Below are 19,777 nucleotides of genomic sequence, written 5' to 3'. Positions count from 1 at the left end.
TCCCCAAAAGGCGCCCAAAGCCCTGCAGTCGTCCTCAAAGTGTGTACTTTGGTGACGTCAGTGACCGAGTCCTTGAAAAGGCAGGCGTTTGGGACCGATTCATACATCGTACAGGTGCTCCATGTGCCACACCTGGGGATATTGTCTTATTGCTTGTATTTGCTTTTGGATGTGAGCTAATTCGCTAATGTCAATGAACAAAGTAAATGAATAAACTTCTCCACTGTGCTGGCCTGTCTCAAAAAGAGGCTCATGAGTGACGCTTTAAAGCAGAATTCCCCAAATTTACTTTCAATTTCTGCAAAATTTAAGACATTTAGATGTAAACAGAGTCATTCAGAGCAGTTTGGTGTGGTTCTAGATAATCTTACAGAGTCAGAGCTCCTCACAGTGGTGGTGATAGGAACCAGACGTCCCCCTCTAAAAGCTCCTCACAGTGGTGGTGATGGGAACCAGACGTCCCTCTAAAAGCTCCTCACAGAAAGTTCCTACATGAGCTGGTTCTGAATTCACTGCCTGATGACTGAGACGCTGTTTTATGAGAGTTTAGAGAACTTCAACTCCATTCATGGTGGAGGGAGACATGCAGGGCGCTGTGCGGCAAAATAGTCCCCAAAGAAAACTCATTATTCCAGATTTTCCACTGTTTTCCATCATCAACATTCCATATAAGCTCAGAAGACTCGTGTAGGTTCTCTGGTGGTTCTGGATGGTAAATAAAGTGTCTATATCTGTATTGTAGTCATGGCAACGCCTGGTTCCCATCACCACCACTGTAAAGACGTCTGAACCATCTCACACCAAACCCTCTGAACCTCTGATCACACCACACACACTGATGGGGAAAAAAGTGAAAAATTGGTAGAATTCCCATTTAAATGTCAAACTAAGAGATCGCACAACGTGCAGCAGTACTGTCTAGCACCTGCATGAGTTTTACACTGTCAATAAACCTGACTGCATGTTTTCTTTCTCCTGTAGGTGGACACTATTCTCAACTCATGGATGCCCCCTAGCTGTCTGCAAGAGTACTACGCTGGTGGCTGGCACCATCAGGACAGCGAGGGAAGACCACTGTACATCCTCAGACTCGGACAAATGGACACGAAAGGACTGGTCAAAGCTCTGGGAGAGGAGGCTCTGCTCAGACACGTGAGATGAAACTTCTTAAATGAAGTCAATGTATCTAATATTTCTCTTTATGATACTGTTGTGAGGACATTTTCCAACCTATTTCAAAATAAAGTGAAATCATCTCATAATTAGTTACAGTAATGTGTAAAGGTCAGACACTCTTCATTCATTTAAATACATTAAATACATATGGTTTTTGAGATACAATATAAGATTGTACAAAAACAATATAACTTGCATAATGAAAGAGAAAATCAATGGAAAAAACTGGAGCTCAAAAACTGATTACAGTTCCAGAAAAAATGTGGCTCCTAACAACCACCTGGAAGAGCTGGTCGACCCCAGAACTGCCCCCATCAGATAAACAGCACTGAAAGCTTTGATCTCTGAGAGAGAGGAGAAGATCAAGCTGCTTCAGATCTGAAAACATCCACAGGTGTTTCTGTCCATTCTTCCACTGTGAGAAGACCACTCAGCACTGTGGGTCTGAAAGGACGTGTAGCTGATCAAGAAGAACCTCACTGAGAAAAGGAGCACATCTGCAGTAGAACACTGAAACTAGACATCCGAGATGTGGAACGAGTTTCATGGACTGATGAGTGTAAATTGAAGATGTATGGTAAGAACAGAATGTACAGCAGCTGAAGAGATGCAGAATAACATCTGGAGTTGGTGATTTGTTTTTGATTGAAGGCATCATGATTGTAGATAATTACCAACGAAGTTTAATCCACCTCGCAGTCCCCTCTGGAAAACGTCTGAATGAGAAGAAATTAATTCTACGGTAAGATAACAACCCCAAGCACACTGCTGAGAAGATCAAGATGTAGAAGCTGCTGGTGTTCCTAGAACTGACCACCACAGATTCCAGACCTCAACATCACTGAATGGGTTTGATTACTTCAGAAACTCATCAACCAGCTTCTCAGACTGAGCTTTGGAGGTGTGTCTGCAGATTTTCTGAGCACCTGAAAGGTTTCTCCTGAGAGTTCTTGAGATTTTTGTGTAATTGTCCTATAAAATACGTCTTTTGCTCTTTCTTTCTTGAAACGACTGAAAGGAAGGAAATATTTACTAAATATAAGAAGTTTTCATTCACCAAGACATCGGGTTTCTCAGTGTGAACATTTTTACTGTAGCAATGTATTTATTTGTAAACAACACAATTGTCTGTGTGCTTCGTTTGTAGGTTTTATCCATTAATGAGGAGGGTCAGAAAAGGTGTGAAGAGAACACAAAAATATTTGGGCGTCCAATCACGTGAGTTTACCTAGATTTGCCCTTCCTAGCCCAAATGTAGTCACTCAGCCAAGCCAATTATTGTGTCTTAAGTCAGAGTTTTTAGTTTTGACACTTGTGCTATGAGGATCCAGCTAACAGTGGAAGCTCATACCCCACAGCTCCTGGACATGCCTGGTGGACCTGGAGGGGCTGAACATGCGTCACCTGTGGAGGCCAGGCGTGAAGGCCCTGCTGCGCATCATTGAGGTGGTGGAGGCCAACTACCCTGAAACTCTAGGCAGGCTTTTGATCGTCCGGGCACCAAGAGTCTTCCCTGTGCTCTGGACACTGGTAGGATTGTGCAAACAACTGACCGATTAATATTAATTATATCATGATTGATATCATGCTGTACTCTACACCCCAGTTCCAGTCCTGGTTCTGACAAGGCCTGATTGGGGGCCCCATCTTAAGTGCCCTTTGATTATCAGCTGACGTGAAGGGTCGTAGGTGAGCCTTCAGAGCGGTAAGGGACAGGGTGAACACCAGTGTCGACCCAGAAACCAATGCAACCTGACGCATTTCCTGTTTCAAATCCATAAGAATGGCTGGCAAAGCTGTTTATGAATCATAAAATAATGTAAAGCTTTATATTTCAAAACCATAACATTCAGTTTGCTGGGCTTTAAGTTAAAATCTACTCCATCTGTTATACATGACTGTAGATACAGCTTCATCACTTTGCTGGCTGGCTACTAATGTACGTTGTGGTCAAACATATCCCTCTGTGCTCTGAGGACATCTCTCAATCTTCTTAAACTCTCCTCTAAAGGTTCTTCATAGAACAGGATCCTCATATGTTTCATATCTAAGCGCTCCGTTATCTTCATCACTACTTTCCAAACCCACTGCAGCAGCTTCAGCAGCTGTAAACGCCGTTTCACACGAGTCTCCGATGTGGACTGAATGAAGAATGAAGGGTTTCCGGCATGATGGTCAGTCCTTAGTGATCTCCTGAAGGTGAGATCGGTCAGTTTCACACAGAATGTAGACGGACACACAAATCCAGGAGCTCCACACGGTGAGAGGCAGATGACATGTATCTCAGCCCCTCTTCATAGTCTCATAACTCCAGATGTGAGTCTCGTATGATCTTGTTGTGAGATGGAATGGAAAGGGCGGCTCTACGGATTCAGGAAGGCTTTGAACTGGATTTCTGAGCTGAAACATCACAATGAGAGAGAAACAAAGTTGAGCTGTTGTCATCCAGCTAGTGGACCCACTTCTCCAGTGATTACAAAATTTAACAAACCAACCGACTACAAAGAAAGACCTTGAATACAGTTTCTTGTCCATTATTTTGCTTGAATGATACACATAGAAAACATTAAGAAAACAGCTAACAATTCACAAAACTGAAGATATAAATTATCTTGCCTCTTTCTCACTGCAGGTGAGTCCCTTTATTAACGAGAACACCCGTCAGAAGTTCCTGGTGTACAGCGGCTCTAACTATCTGGGCTCCGGGGGGCTGGTGGACTACATCCAATCTGAGATCATCCCAGACTTTTTGGGTGGAGACTGTCTGGTATGGTTGGCTTTCCTCACCTACATCAACCCATTTGAACAATTACAGTGCGATTAATGGATGAGCATAAATTAATGCATTTCTGGAACTCTTGATGATGTCTAAAGTACTTGTGCATAAATTGTCTAGTGAAAGTCAAAACAAAATTACATGCTATAGCTTTACTGAACAAATGGTTTTACCTAATTTATGGTAAAGTACAGGCTGGGCCATTTATATGGCTACACCCAAATAAAATGGGAATGGTTAACTTCCTGTTTGTGGCACATTAGTGTGCTTGGTTTTAATGTAACTTTATTCTTTCATTAATTATTTACAAGTTTCTGACCACTTATAAAATGTGTTCAAAGTGCTGCCCATTGTGTTGGATCGTCAGTGCAACCCTCTTCTCCCGCTCTTCACACACTGAGAGCAACACCGCAGAAGAAATGCCAGCACAGGCTTCCAGTATCCGTAGTTTCAGGTGCTGCGCATCTCGTATCTTCACAGCATAGACAACTGCCTTCAGATGACCCCAAAGATAAAAGTCTAAGGGGGTCAGATCGGGAGACCTTGGGGGCCATTCAACTGGCCCACGACGACCAATCCACTTTCCAGGAAACTGTTCGTTTAGGAAGGCTCGGACCTGACACCCATAATGTGGTGGTGCACCATCTTGCTGGAAAAACTCAGGGAACGTGCCAGCTTCCAAAGTGGATAGGTGGCCCACCCTGTATACGAGCCCTACCTCTGTTTAGTAGAGATCATGACTAAAGTAAAAAAACAAAGCAAAAACAAAACTGAGACAGATAAGACTTTCTTATGTTCTCACAGCTGGACTAGGTCTGAGAGACCACCTCAAACTGAAACATCTGGGTTTTAATTTTAAAAAGATGAAATACTTTCCAGGAAGGTTTGACCTTTTGATATGTGTCCGCTCAGTGTGAAGTGCCAGAAGGAGGGCAGGTCCCAAAGTCATACTACCAGACAGAAGTGGAGCTGGAGAACGCTGACCACATCCGCCTGTGGACAGATACCATCTACCAGTCAGCTCAGGTCTTCAAAGGAGCACCTCATGAGGTAACAATAAACTGACTAGTGGTGCGACACTACGCAGAAGTCATGGTTCTGTTCACACTGTGGTGTGGACATCATGATTCAGTACGAGTTCAGTAAAACAGGAAAAAACAGGAAAATGCAGGAAAATGCATGAGTCTAGGTTTCTTCTCATTGGCTTTGAACAGACAGTAGTGTGAGTTCCACCTATTGTGTAGTATAGCGCCCCTCTGAGGTAGCTGGTGCAGTCTGTAGTGTAGTAAGCAGTAAAATTAGATTAGATTAAGTGACCCTTATTAGACCCACAACAGGGAAATTCACCTCCTCATTTTAGCCCATTCGTGCAGTGAAACACCACATACACACTAGTGAACACACACTAGGGGGTAGTGAGCACACTTGCCCGGAGCGGTGGGCAGCCCTATCCACAGCACCAGGGGAGCAGTTGGGGGTTGGGTGTCTTGCTCAGGGCCACTTCAGTCATGTACTGTCGGCTCAAGGGATTAAACCATGCAACCTTCCGGTCACAGGGACGGTTCTCTAAACCCAGCCCCACAAAAAATGTAGATGTAAAATATAAACAGTGAACATACTTTCATGCATTGGTCATATTTCTATGCAGGGCTGATAAAAAAACAAAAGGCAATAGATCACAATTTCCTACAAAAATGAAAGAATATCAAATGAAATAGTCAAGTCCAGTCAAGAGGCTTTTATTGTCATTCCATCTCTGTACCAGTACACAGTGGAGTGAAATTCCGTTCCTCCAAGAACATCACGGAGCAACAAGGAACACAATGTACAAAGTGTGAACGTGCAGACATCGTGTGCAAACAACAAATCAAACTAGAAACAATAAGTAAACAATAACAGTAAACAGACCGGACAGTAAACAGACCGGACAGTGCAGCACCGACAGCACTCATTCTGGACATGAGGTCGTGGAATAAGGAGCAGAGATATTAACCTGCTGTGATCTGAGAGTCACGCAGTCAGACGACAGACAGAAACACAGCAGTTACTGAGGTAGAAAAACCAGAGTAAACAGTGAAAACACAGAGTAGCAGCAATGACCAGATAGTGCAGGTAGAGCATCAAAAGAGCTGTGTGTGTGTGTGTGTGGAGTGTGTGGAGTGTGTGTGAGGGGGGTGGGGGTTCAGTCCTTATGAGTTTAAGAACCTGATTGCTTGAGGAATAAAGCTGTTGCAGAGTCTGGCAGTGGTGGCACGGATGCTCCGGTACCTTCTGCCAGACGGCAGCAGTGAGTAAAGTCCGTGTGAGGGATGGACGGGGTCGTCCACAATGCTGGTGGCTTTCCGGATACAACGTGTGGTGTAGATGTCCATGATGGAGGGGAGTGAGACCCCGATGACCTTCTCAGCTGTCCTCACTATACGCTGTAGGGTCTTGTGGTCTGAGGCGGTGCAATTCCCAAACCAAGTGATGATGCAGCTGCTCAGGATGCTCTCCACAGTCCCCCTGTAGAACATGGTGAGGATGGGAGTGGGGAGATGAGCCTTCTTCAGTCTCTGCAGGAAGTAGAGGTGCTGCTGGGCTCTCTAGGCTATGGAGTTGGTGTTGAGGGACCAGGTGAGGTTCTCTGTCATGTGGAACTTGGTGCTCCTGATGATTTCCACAGCAGAGCCAGTGATGTTCAGTGGGGGGTGGTCACCTCGCACTCTTCGGAAGTCAACAACCATCTCCTTAGTTTTGTCCACGTTCAGAGACAGGTTGTTGACTCCGCACCAGTCCATTAGCCGCTGCACCTCCTCTCTGTACGCTGACTCGTTGTTCTCGCTGGTCAGACCCACCACAGTCGTGTCATCAGCAAACTTGATGATGTGGTTTGAGCTGAACTTTGGAGTTCAGTCATGAGTCAGTAGAGTGAACAGCAGTGGACTGAGCACACAGCCCTGAGGGACACCGGTGCTCAGTGTGGTGGTCCTGGAGATGGTATTTCCTATCCTGACTAGCTGAGGTCTCTCAGATAGGAAATCCAGGATCAAGTTACAGAAGGAGGCGTTCAGGCCCAGCAGGCTCAGTTTTCCAATCAGCTGCTGAGGAATGATGGTGTTGAACACTGAAGTGAAGTCTATGAACAGCATTCTTGTGCAATAAAACTTGTGCATTAGGAGAAATGTTTCACTTTGTTCCATTTAGGTTATTTCTAAACATTCAAAGCTTCGGCCCAACCCACCCAAAGAACAGACAGAAGAAAACACCCTGGCTGGTAGGGAGGGACAGCAGGTACAAGCAGGTAGCATTTCACCCTTCACCACTGTCGTAGGTCACTGGGAACCCAAAATTTTCATACACAGCTGTTTTGGGGAGAGAAGCAGCTGCTTTGGGTCCTTTGCACTCGCCATAGTGACTAACTCAGTTGGACGCCAGTCAGCTTGAGTTAAGCTTAGTATGGCATTTGGTAACTTGCTATAGGATCACAGCTTAATGTTTCTGAGGGGAATTCATTCGATTCGGCATTACGTTCCTCATTCATGGGCTACCGTATATTCTCTGTTTGACTACATGCACTGAACCTTAACATGCGCACCATGGCCATTTGGGATGAATACTGTAGCTTCACACCCCTAGAATTGACCAGTCAGGGTTGTTTTCTTCAGCGGGTGATTTACTAGGTTACTGTAGAATCAACACAGCGGGATCTAAATGGACATCTCATGAGGTAACAGGAACTGAGCAATAAAAGAGGGTTTTTAAATCATACCTCATGAAATGTGGATTTGACCAATCTGGGATATTTTATAATGGGTAACTCATGAGGTAACTATAGAACTGACCAGTCGAAGATGTTTTTTAATAGAAATGTCAAGAGATCTACTAAACCAACAAGTGGTGTTTTTGGAATAACTATAGAGTGGACCAATTGGCAGTTGTTTATAAATGGGTTCCTTATGAGGTGAAAGGGTTTGAAAATGGTTACCTAGTAAGATAACTGTGAAATCAACCAATCAGAGGTGGTTTTTTAAATGGGTATCACGTGGTAATACAACCCCATTTCCAAAAAATTGGGACGCTGTGCAGAATGTAAATAAAAATAGGATGCAATGATGAGCAAATCATGTAAACCGTATTTTAAAGAAAAATACTACAAAGACCACAAATCACATATTGAAACTGAGAAATTTCATTGTTTTTTGAAAAATATTTGCCTATTTTCAATTTGATGCCAACAAATGAACATGTTTCAAAAAAGTTGGGACGGGGTCTGTTTACCGCTGAGTTTCATCACTTCTTTAACAGCACTCTGTGTTTGGAAACTGAGGAGACGCTGCTGTAGTTCTGAAAGTGAAATGTTTTGCTGTATTAAACAAGAACAGGAAAACATTTCACAAGTGTTAGGAGTGTTTACGGGGATTTTTGACCGTTCTTCCAGAAGCGCATTTGTGAGGTCAGACACTGATGTTGGACGAGAAGGCCTGGCTCACAGTCTCCACTCTAATTCATCCCAAAGGTGTTCTATGGGGTCTTCCCAGAAGAGTTGAAGCTGTTATAGCTGCAAAGGGTGGGCCGACATCATATTAAACCCTATGGATTAAGAATGGGATGTTACTTAGGTTCATAGGCATGTGAAGCCAAACGGCCAAATACTTTTGGAAATATAGTGTATGTAGTCACTGGTAAATACCCGAACTGTTGATGTACCTGATCTGGTGTCTACCTGTAATTACGAATTTCAGATCAGAAACTGGTTTTAAGTCCAGAACTTAAGTCCAGACTTCTCTGTCTTTCATGAATTGGGGCTCTGTTCAAGTTGTTGCTGGGTGCTCAAACTGTTGACTGACTCACCTGTGAACATCTTGCAGGTGATGATCGAGGTGGTGGAAGAATCATCGGTGATCACATGGGACTTTGACATCCTGAGAGGCGACATTGTGTTCAACATCTTCCACTCCAAAAGGACCCCTCTGAGGAAAGACACGTCCACAGCACTGCCTGAGCTGAATAACGTGCAGCTAATAGACAGGAGCTGGACTTTGGGAGTGGACTACAGCATGGTGGAGTCACCTCTTACCTTCAGAGAGGGAGAGAGTATACAGGTACACACACTCACCTGAAAAGAGACGGAGAGACACTACAGGTACACACACTGACCTGCAGAGAGAGAGACAATACAGGTACACACACTGACCTGCAGAGAGAGAGACACTACAGGTACACACACTGACCTGCAGAGAGAGAGACACTACAGGTACACACACTGACCTGCAGAGAGAGAGACAATACAGGTACACACACTGACCTGCAGAGAGAGAGAGACAATACAGGTACACACACTGACCTTCAGAGAGGGAGAGAGTATACAGGTACACACACTCACCTGAAAAGAGACGGAGACACACTACAGGTACACACACTGACCTGCAGAGAGAGACAATACAGGTACACACACTGACCTGCAGAGAGAGAGAGACAATACAGGTACACACACTGACCTGCAGAGAGAGAGACAATACAGGTACACACACTGACCTTCAGAGAGAGACAATACAGGTACACACACTGACCTGCAGAGAGAGACAATACAGGTACACACACTGACCTGCAGAGAGAGACAATACAGGTACGCACACTGACCTGCAGAGAGAGCCAATACAGGTACACACACTGACCTGCAGAGAGAGACAATACAGGTACGCACACTGACCTGCAGAGAGAGACAATAAAGGTACGCACAATGACCTGCAGAGAGAGCCAATACAGGTACACACACTGACCTGCAGAGAGAGACAATACAGGTACGCACACTGACCTGCAGAGAGAGCCAATACAGGTACACACACTGACCTGCAGAGAGAGAGACAATACAGGTACACACACTGACCTGCAGAGAGAGCCAATACAGGTACACACACTGACCTGCAGAGAGAGACAATACAGGTACACACACTGACCTGCAGAGAGAGACAATACAGGTACACACACTGACCTGCAGAGAGAGACAATACAGGTACACACACTGACCTGCAGAGAGAGACAATACAGGTACACACACTGACCTGCAGAGAGAGACAATACAGGTACACACACTGATCTGCAGAGAGAGACAATACAGGTACACACACTGACCTGCAGAGAGAGACAATACAGGTACACACACTGACCTGCAGAGAGAGACAATACAGGTACGCACACTGACCTGCAGAGAGAGACAACAAAGGTACGCACACTGACCTGCAGAGAGAGCCAATACAGGTACACACACTGACCTGCAGAGAGAGAGAGAGTATACAGGTACACACACTGACCTGCAGAGAGAGACAATACAGGTACACACACTGACCTGCAGAGAGAGAGACAATACAGGTACACACACTGACCTGCAGAGAGAGAGACAATACAGGTACACACACTGACCTGCAGAGAGAGAGACAATACAGGTACACACACTGACCTGCAGAGAGAGAGAGAGTATACAGGTACACACACTGACCTGCAGAGAGAGACAATACAGGTACACACACTGACCTGCAGAGAGAGAGAGAGTATACAGGTACACACACTGACCTGCAGAGAGAGACAATACAGGTACACACACTGACCTGCAGAGAGAGAGACAATACAGGTACACACACTGACCTGCAGAGAGAGAGACAATACAGGTACACACACTTACCTGCAGAGAGAGACAATACAGGTACACATGTAGATTCAGACTAGAAACATGACGATAGAGCTTGGTTTAGGTCCAGACTTGGTGTAGTGCTCAAAAAGTGACGATGGAGCTCGGTTTAGGTCTGGACTTGAGACGGATTTGGTTCAGATTCAGACTCAAAACATGACGACGGGACTCAGGTTTGTTTTGTACTAAAACGTGAAGACGGGGCTCAGGTTTGTTTTGTACTAAAATGTGACGACAGGGCTCAGGTTTGTTTTGTACTAAAACGTGACAACGGGTCTCAGGTTTGTTTTGTACTAAAACGTGACGACGGCTCAGGTTTGTTTTTGGACTAAACCGTGACGACAGGGCTCAGGTTTGTTTTGTACTAAAACGTGATGACGGGTCTCAGATTTGTTTTGTACTAAAACGTGAAGACAGGGCTCAGGTTTGTTTTGTACTAAAACATGACGACGGCTCTCAGGTTTGTTTTGTACTAAAACGTGACGACGGCTCAGGTTTGTTTTTGGACTAAAACGTGACGACGGGGCTCAGGTGTGTTTTGTACTAAAACGTGATGACGGGTCTCAGGATTGTTTTGTACTAAAACGTGACAACGGCTCAGGTTTGTTTTTGGACTAAAACGTGACGACGGGGCTCAGGTTTGTTTTGGACTAAAACGTGACGACGGGTCTCAGGTTTGTTTTGTACTAAAACGTGACGACGGGTCTCAGGTTTGTTTTGTACTAAAACGTGACGACGGGTCTCAGGTTTGTTTTGTACTAAAACGTGGCGACAGGGCTCAGGTTTGTTTTGGACTAAAATGTGACGACGGGTCTCAGGTTTGTTTTTGTACTAAAACGTGACGACGGGGCTCAGGTTTGGTTTTGTACTAAAACATGACGACGGCTCAGGTTTGGTTTTGTACTAAAACGTGACGACTGGGCTCAGGTTTGGTTTTTGGACTAAGACGTGAAGACAGGGCTCAGGTTTGTTTTTGGACTAAAACGTGACGACAGGGCTCAGGTTTGTTTTTGGACTAAAACGTGGCGACAGGGCTCAGGTTTGTTTTTGGACTAAAACGTCATGACGGCTCAGGTTTGGTTTTGTACTAAAACGTGACGACGGCTCAGGTTTGGTTTTGTACTAAAACGTGACGACTGGGCTCAGGTTTGGTTTTTGGACTAAGACGTGAAGACAGGGCTCAGGTTTGTTTTTGGACTAAAACGTGACGACAGGGCTCAGGTTTGTTTTTGGACTAAAACGTGGCGACAGGGCTCAGGTTTGTTTTTGGACTAAAACGTCATGATGGCTCAGGTTTGTTTTGTACTAAAACGTGACGACGGCTCAGGTTTGGTTTTGTACGTGACGACGGGGCTCAGGTTTGTTTTGTACTAAAACGTGACGACGGGGCTCAGGTTTGTTTTTGGACTAAAACGTGACAACGGGTCTCAGGTTTGTTTTTGGACTAAAACATGACGACGGCTCAGGTTTGGTTTTGGACTAAAACGTGCCGACAGGGCTCAGGTTTGGTTTTGGACTAAAACGTGACGACGGCTCAGGTTTGGTTTTTGGACTAAAACGTGAAGACAGGGCTCAGGTTTGTTTTTGGACTAAAACGTGACGATGGGGCTCAGGTTTGGTTTTTGGACTAAAACGTGAAGACAGGGCTCAGGTTTGTTTTTGGACTAAAACGTGACGAAGGGGCTCAGGTTTGGTTTTTGGACTAAAACGTGAAGACAGGGCTCAGGTTTGCTTTTGGACTAAAACGTGACGACGGGGCTCAGGTTTGCTTTTTGGACTAAAACGTGACGACAGGGCTCAGGTTTGTTTTTGGACTAAAACGTGACGACAGGGCTCAGGTTTGTTTTTGGACTAAAACGTCATGACGGCTCAGGTTTGGTTTTGTACTAAAACGTGAAGACGGGGCTCAGGTTTGTTTTTGGACTAAAACGTGAAGACGGGGCTCAGGTTTGTTTTTGGACTAAACCGTGACGACGGCTCAGGTTTGTTTTTGGACTAAAACGTGACAACGGGGCTCAGGTTTGTTTTGTACTAAAACGTCATGACGGCTCAGGTTTGGTTTTGTACTAAAACGTGAAGACGGGGCTCAGGTTTGTTTTGTACTAAAACGTGACGACGGCTCAGGTTTGGTTTTGTACTAAAACGTGAAGACGGGGCTCAGGTTTGTTTTTGGACTAAAACGTGAAGACGGGGCTCAGGTTTGTTTTTGGACTAAACCGTGACGACGGCTCAGGTTTGTTTTTGGACTAAAACGTGACAATGGGGCTCAGGTTTGTTTTGTACTAAAACGTGACGACGGGGCTCAGGTTTGTTTTGTACTAAAACGTGACGACGGGGCTCAGGTTTGTTTTTGGACTAAAACGTGACGACGGGTCTCAGGTTTGTTTTTGGACTAAAACATGACGACGGCTCAGGTTTGGTTTTGGACTAAAACGTGACGACAGGGCTCAGGTTTGGTTTTGGACTAAAACGTGACGACGGCTCAGGTTTGGTTTTTGGACTAAAACATGAAGACAGGGCTCAGGTTTGTTTTGTACTAAAACGTGACGACGGCTCAGGTTTGGTTTTGTACGTGACGACGGGGCTCAGGTTTGTTTTGTACTAAAACGTGACGACGGGGCTCAGGTTTGTTTTTGGACTAAAACGTGACGACGGGTCTCAGGTTTGTTTTTGGACTAAAACATGACGACGGCTCAGGTTTGGTTTTGGACTAAAACGTGACGACAGGGCTCAGGTTTGGTTTTGGACTAAAACGTGACGACGGCTCAGGTTTGGTTTTTGTACTAAAACGTGAAGACAGGGCTCAGGTTTGTTTTTGGACTAAAACGTGACGATGGGGCTCAGGTTTGGTTTTTGGACTAAAACGTGAAGACAGGGCTCAGGTTTGTTTTTGGACTAAAACGTGACGAAGGGGCTCAGGTTTGGTTTTTGGACTAAAACGTGAAGACAGGGCTCAGGTTTGCTTTTGGACTAAAACGTGACGACGGGGCTCAGGTTTGCTTTTTGGACTAAAACGTGACGACAGGGCTCAGGTTTGTTTTGTACTAAAACGTGACGACGGGTCTCAGATTTGTTTTGTACTAAAACGTGAAGACAGGGCTCAGGTTTGTTTTGTACTAAAACGTGACGACGGCTCTCAGGTTTGTTTTGTACTAAAACGTGACGACGGCTCAGGTTTGTTTTTGGACTAAAACGTGACGACGGGGCTCAGGTGTGTTTTGTACTAAAACGTGACGACGGGTCTCAGGATTGTTTTGTACTAAAACGTGACAACGGCTCAGGTTTGTTTTTGGACTAAAACGTGACGACGGGGCTCAGGTTTGTTTTGGACTAAAACGTGACGACGGGTCTCAGGTTTGTTTTGTACTAAAACGTGACGACGGGTCTCAGGTTTGTTTTGTACTAAAACGTGACGACGGGTCTCAGGTTTGTTTTGTACTAAAACGTGACGACAGGGCTCAGGTTTGTTTTGGACTAAAATGTGACGACGGGTCTCAGGTTTGTTTTTGTACTAAAACGTGACGACGGGGCTCAGGTTTGGTTTTGTACTAAAACATGACGACGGCTCAGGTTTGGTTTTGTACTAAAACGTGACGACTGGGCTCAGGTTTGGTTTTTGGACTAAGACGTGAAGACAGGGCTCAGGTTTGTTTTTGGACTAAAACGTGACGACAGGGCTCAGGTTTGTTTTTGGACTAAAACGTGGCGACAGGGCTCAGGTTTGTTTTTGGACTAAAACGTCATGACGGCTCAGGTTTGGTTTTGTACTAAAACGTGACGACGGCTCAGGTTTGGTTTTGTACTAAAACGTGACGACTGGGCTCAGGTTTGGTTTTTGGACTAAGACGTGAAGACAGGGCTCAGGTTTGTTTTTGGACTAAAACGTCATGACGGCTCAGGTTTGTTTTGTACTAAAACGTGACGACGGCTCAGGTTTGGTTTTGTACGTGACGACGGGGCTCAGGTTTGTTTTTGGACTAAAACGTGAAGACGGGGCTCAGGTTTGTTTTTGGACTAAACCGTGACGACGGCTCAGGTTTGTTTTTGGACTAAAACATGACAACGGGGCTCAGGTTTGTTTTGTACTAAAACGTCATGACGGCTCAGGTTTGGTTTTGTACTAAAACGTGAAGACGGGGCTCAGGTTTGTTTTGTACTAAAACGTGACGACGGCTCAGGTTTGGTTTTGTACTAAAACGTGAAGACGGGGCTCAGGTTTGTTTTTGGACTAAAACGTGAAGACGGGGCTCAGGTTTGTTTTTGGACTAAACCGTGACGACGGCTCAGGTTTGTTTTTGGACTAAAACGTGACAACGGGGCTCAGGTTTGTTTTGTACTAAAACGTGACAACGGGGCTCAGGTTTGTTTTGTACTAAAACGTGACGACGGGGCTCAGGTTTGTTTTTGGACTAAAACGTGACGACGGGTCTCAGGTTTGTTTTTGGACTAAAACGTGACGACGGCTCAGGTTTGGTTTTGGACTAAAACGTGACGACAGGGCTCAGGTTTGGTTTTGGACTAAAACGTGACGACGGCTCAGGTTTGGTTTTTGGACTAAAACGTGAAGACAGGGCTCAGGTTTGTTTTGTACTAAAACGTGACGACGGCTCAGGTTTGGTTTTGTACGTGACGACGGGGCTCAGGTTTGTTTTGTACTAAAACGTGACGACGGGGCTCAGGTTTGTTTTTGGACTAAAACGTGACGACGGGTCTCAGGTTTGTTTTTGGACTAAAACATGACGACGGCTCAGGTTTGGTTTTGGACTAAAACGTGACGACAGGGCTCAGGTTTGGTTTTGGACTAAAACGTGACGACGGCTCAGGTTTGGTTTTTGGACTAAAACGTGAAGACAGGGCTCAGGTTTGTTTTTGGACTAAAACGTGAAGACAGGGCTCAGGTTTGTTTTTGGACTAAAACGTGACGATGGGGCTCAGGTTTGGTTTTTGGACTAAAACGTGAAGACAGGGCTCAGGTTTGTTTTTGGACTAAAACGTGACGAAGGGGCTCAGGTTTGCTTTTGGACTAAAACGTGACGACGGGGCTCAGGTTTGCTTTTTGGACTAAAACGTGACGACAGGGCTCAGGTTTGTTTTTGGACTAAAACGTGACGACAGGGCTCAGGTTTGTTTTTGGACTAAAACGTCATGACGGCTCAGGTTTGGTTTTGTACTAAAACGTGACGACGGCTCAGGTTTGTTTTTGGACTAAAACGTGAAGACGGTGCTCAGGTTTGTTTTTGGACTAAACCGTGACAACGGGGCTCAGGTTTGTTTTGTACTAAAACGTCATGACGGGGCTCAGGTTTGTTTTGTACTAAAACGTGACGACGGCTCAGGTTTGGTTTTGTACTAAAACGTGAAGACGGGGCTCAGGTTTGGTTTTGTACTAAAACGTGAAGACGGGGCTCAGGTTTGTTTTGTACTAAAACGTGACGACGGCTCAGGTTTGGTTTTGTACTAAAACGTGAAGACGGGGCTCAGGTTTGTTTTTGGACTAAAACGTGAAGACGGGGCTCAGGTTTGTTTTTGGACTAAACCGTGACGACGGCTCAGGTTTGGTTTTGGACTAAAACATGACGACAGGGCTCAGGTTTGGTTTTGGACTAAACCGTGACGACGGCTCAGGTTTGTTTTTGGACTAAAACGTGACAACGGGGCTCAGGTTTGTTTTGTACTAAAACGTCATGACGGCTTAGGTTTGGTTTTGTACTAAAACGTGAAGACGGGGCTCAGGTTTGTTTTGTACTAAAACGTGACGACGGCTCAGGTTTGGTTTTGTACTAAAACGTGAAGACGGGGCTCAGGTTTGTTTTTGGACTAAAACGTCATGACGGCTCAGGTTTGGTTTTGTACTAAAACGTGAAGACGGGGCTCAGGTTTGGTTTTGGACTAAAACGTGACGACGGCTCAGGTTTGGTTTTTGGACTAAAACGTGAAGACAGGGCTCAGGTTTGTTTTTGGACTAAAACGTGACGATGGGGCTCAGGTTTGGTTTTTGGACTAAAACGTGAAGACAGGGCTCAGGTTTGTTTTTGGACTAAAACGTGACGAAGGGGCTCAGGTTTGGTTTTTGGACTAAAACGTGAAGACAGGGCTCAGGTATGGTTTTGGACTAAAACGTGACGACGGCTCAGGTTTGGTTTTTGGACTAAAACGTGAAGACAGGGCTCAGGTTTGTTTTTGGACTAAAACGTGACGATGGGGCTCAGGTTTGGTTTTTGGACTAAAACATGAAGACAGGGCTCAGGTTTGTTTTTGGACTAAAACGTGACGAAGGGGCTCAGGTTTGGTTTTTGGACTAAAACGTGAAGACAGGGCTCAGGTTTGCTTTTGGACTAAAACGTGACGACAGGGCTCAGGTTTGTTTTTGGACTAAAACGTGACGACGGCTCAGGTTTGGTTTTGTACTAAAACGTGAAGACGGGGCTCAGGTTTGTTTTTGGACTAAAACGTGAAGACGGGGCTCAGGTTTGTTTTTGGACTAAACCGTGACGACGGCTCAGGTTTGTTTTTGGACTAAAACGTGACAACGGGGCTCAGGTTTGTTTTGTACTAAAACGTGACGACGGGGCTCAGGTTTGTTTTGTACTAAAACGTGACGATGGCTCAGGTTTGGTTTTGTACTAAAACGTGACGACGGGGCTCAGGTTTGGTTTTGTACTAAAATGTGAAGACGGGGCTCAGGTTTGTTTTTGGACTAAAACGTGACGACGGGTCTCAGGTTTGGTTTTGTACTAAAACGAGAAGACGGGGCTCAGGTTTGTTTTTGGACTAAAACGTGACGACAGGGCTCAGGTTTGTTTTTGGACTAAACCGTGACGACGGCTCAGGTTTGTTTTTGGACTAAAACGTGACAACGGGGCTCAGGTTTGGTTTTGTACTAAAACGTGACGACGGCTCAGGTTTGGTTTTGGACTAAAACGTGACGACAGGGCTCAGGTTTGTTTTTGGACTAAAACTTGACGACAGGGCTCAGGTTTGTTTTTGGACTAAAACGTGAAGACAGGGCTCAGGCTTGTTTTTGGACTAAAACGTGACGAAGGGGCTCAGGTTTGGTTTTTGGACTAAAACGTGAAGACAGGGCTCAGGTTTGGTTTTGGACTAAAACGTGACGACGGCTCAGGTTTGGTTTTTGGACTAAAACGTGAAGACAGGGCTCAGGTTTGTTTTTGGACTAAAACGTGACGATGGGGCTCAGGTTTGGTTTTTGGACTAAAACGTGAAGACAGGGCTCAGGTTTGTTTTTGGACTAAAACGTGACGAAGGGGCTCAGGTTTGGTTTTTGGACTAAAACGTGAAGACAGGGCTCAGGTTTGCTTTTGGACTAAAACGTGACGACAGGGCTCAGGTTTGTTTTTGGACTAAAACGTCATGACGGCTCAGGTTTGGTTTTGTACTAAAACGTGACGACGGCTCAGGTTTGGTTTTGTACTAAAACGTGAAGACGGGGCTCAGGTTTGTTTTTGGACTAAAACGTGAAGACGGGGCTCAGGTTTGTTTTTGGACTAAACCGTGACGACGGCTCAGGTTTGTTTTTGGACTAAAACGTGACAACGGGGCTCAGGTTTGTTTTGTACTAAAACGTGACGACGGGGCTCAGGTTTGTTTTGTACTAAAACGTGACGACGGCTCAGGTTTGGTTTTGTACTAAAACGTGACAACGGGGCTCAGGTTTGGTTTTGTACTAAAATGTGAAGACGGGGCTCAGGTTTGTTTTTGGACTAAAACGTGACGACGGGTCTCAGGTTTGGTTTTGTACTAAAACGAGAAGACGGGGCTCAGGTTTGTTTTTGGACTAAAACGTGACGACAGGGCTCAGGTTTGTTTTTGGACTAAACCGTGACGACGGCTCAGGTTTGTTTTTGGACTAAAACGTGACAACGGGGCTCAGGTTTGGTTTTGTACTAAAACGTGACGACGGCTCAGGTTTGGTTTTGGACTAAAACGTGACGACAGGGCTCAGGTTTGTTTTTGGACTAAAACTTGACGACAGGGCTCAGTTTTGTTTTTGGACTAAAACGTGACGACGGGGCTCAGGTTTGTTTTTGGACTAAAACGTGACGAAGGGGCTCAGTTTTGGTTTTTGGACTAAAACGTGAAGACAGGGCTCAGGTTTGTTTTTGGACTAAAACGTGACGACGGCTCAGGTTTGGTTTTGGACTAAAACGTGAAGACAGGGCTCAGGTTTGTTTTTGGACTAAAACGTGACAACAGGGCTCAGGTTTGGTTTTGTACTAAAACGTGACGACAGGGCTCAGGTTTGGTTTTGTACTAAAACGTGACGACGGCTCAGGTTTGGTTTTGTACTAAAACGTGACGACCAGGCTCAGGTTTGGGTTTGGACTAAAACGTGACGACAGGGCTCAGGTTTGTTTTTGGACTAAAACGTGACGACAGGGCTCAGTTTTGTTTTTGGACTAAAACGTGACGACGGGGCTCAGGTTTGGTTTTTGGACTAAAACGTGACAACGGGGCTCAGGTTTGTTTTTGGACTAAAACGTGACGACGGGGCTCAGGTTTGGTTTTTGGACTAAAACGTGACGACGGGTCTCAGGTTTGGTTTTTGGACTAAAACGTGACAACGGGGCTCAGGTTTGTTTTTGGACTGAAACGTGACGACGGGGCTCAGGTTTGGTTTTTGGACTAAAACGTGACGGCGGGGCTCAGGTTTGGTTTTTGGACTAAAACGTGACGACGACTCTGGTTTGTTTTTGGACTGAAACGTGACGATGGGGCTCGTACTTGGTTGTTGAGCTACAGTGGTTTGGACCACATTTTAAGGCCGATTACAGCTCTAGTTTATACCTTGGTGAAAACTATAATAACGCCTTCTGTAACTGTTCCACTGCGTTCTAGGGTTCCCACATCACCCGATGGCCTGGCCTGTACATACTGCAGTGGAAAGCCTATGGCTCCGCCCCCTCGAGGGTAGATGATGTCATTTCATCACTCCCAGGCTCCGCCCACACCAGCAAGCTCATGTACTACACTGAGCTGCTGGCTTCGCATGACTTCAGGTAAGCCAAGTTATGATGATGCTTCCATTTCATTTCATAGTTCTTTAAAACCAAATACTCACCTTTGGTTCATTGCATTTATTTTACATGCCTACATTTAATTTCATACGTATTTAAGACTACATACATTTACTGTTCAAT

At 45.3% G+C, this 19,777-nt stretch overlaps 1 protein-coding gene across 1 annotated transcript in view; it reads left to right on the top strand.

Moving 5' to 3' along the window:
* LOC108414575 (SEC14-like protein 5) overlaps positions 1 to 19,777 on the top strand; it is a 35,663-nt gene that overhangs the window by 14,757 nt on the left and 1,129 nt on the right. Inside the window, exons 8-14 of the mRNA XM_017687459.2 lie at positions 982 to 1,152; positions 2,324 to 2,394; positions 2,535 to 2,706; positions 3,809 to 3,943; positions 4,865 to 5,002; positions 8,803 to 9,036; positions 19,476 to 19,636. Of these exons, the coding sequence (XP_017542948.1) occupies positions 982 to 1,152; positions 2,324 to 2,394; positions 2,535 to 2,706; positions 3,809 to 3,943; positions 4,865 to 5,002; positions 8,803 to 9,036; positions 19,476 to 19,636 (1,082 nt within the window). The remainder of the gene's footprint in view (positions 1 to 981; positions 1,153 to 2,323; positions 2,395 to 2,534; positions 2,707 to 3,808; positions 3,944 to 4,864; positions 5,003 to 8,802; positions 9,037 to 19,475; positions 19,637 to 19,777) is intronic.

The sequence above is a fragment of the Pygocentrus nattereri genome, chromosome 12, assembly GCF_015220715.1.
Source record: "Pygocentrus nattereri isolate fPygNat1 chromosome 12, fPygNat1.pri, whole genome shotgun sequence".
NCBI classification, from domain to species: domain Eukaryota; kingdom Metazoa; phylum Chordata; class Actinopteri; order Characiformes; family Serrasalmidae; genus Pygocentrus; species Pygocentrus nattereri.
The sequence above is the reverse complement of the archived record's forward strand: the minus strand, read 5'-3'. Positions and strand labels throughout refer to the sequence as shown.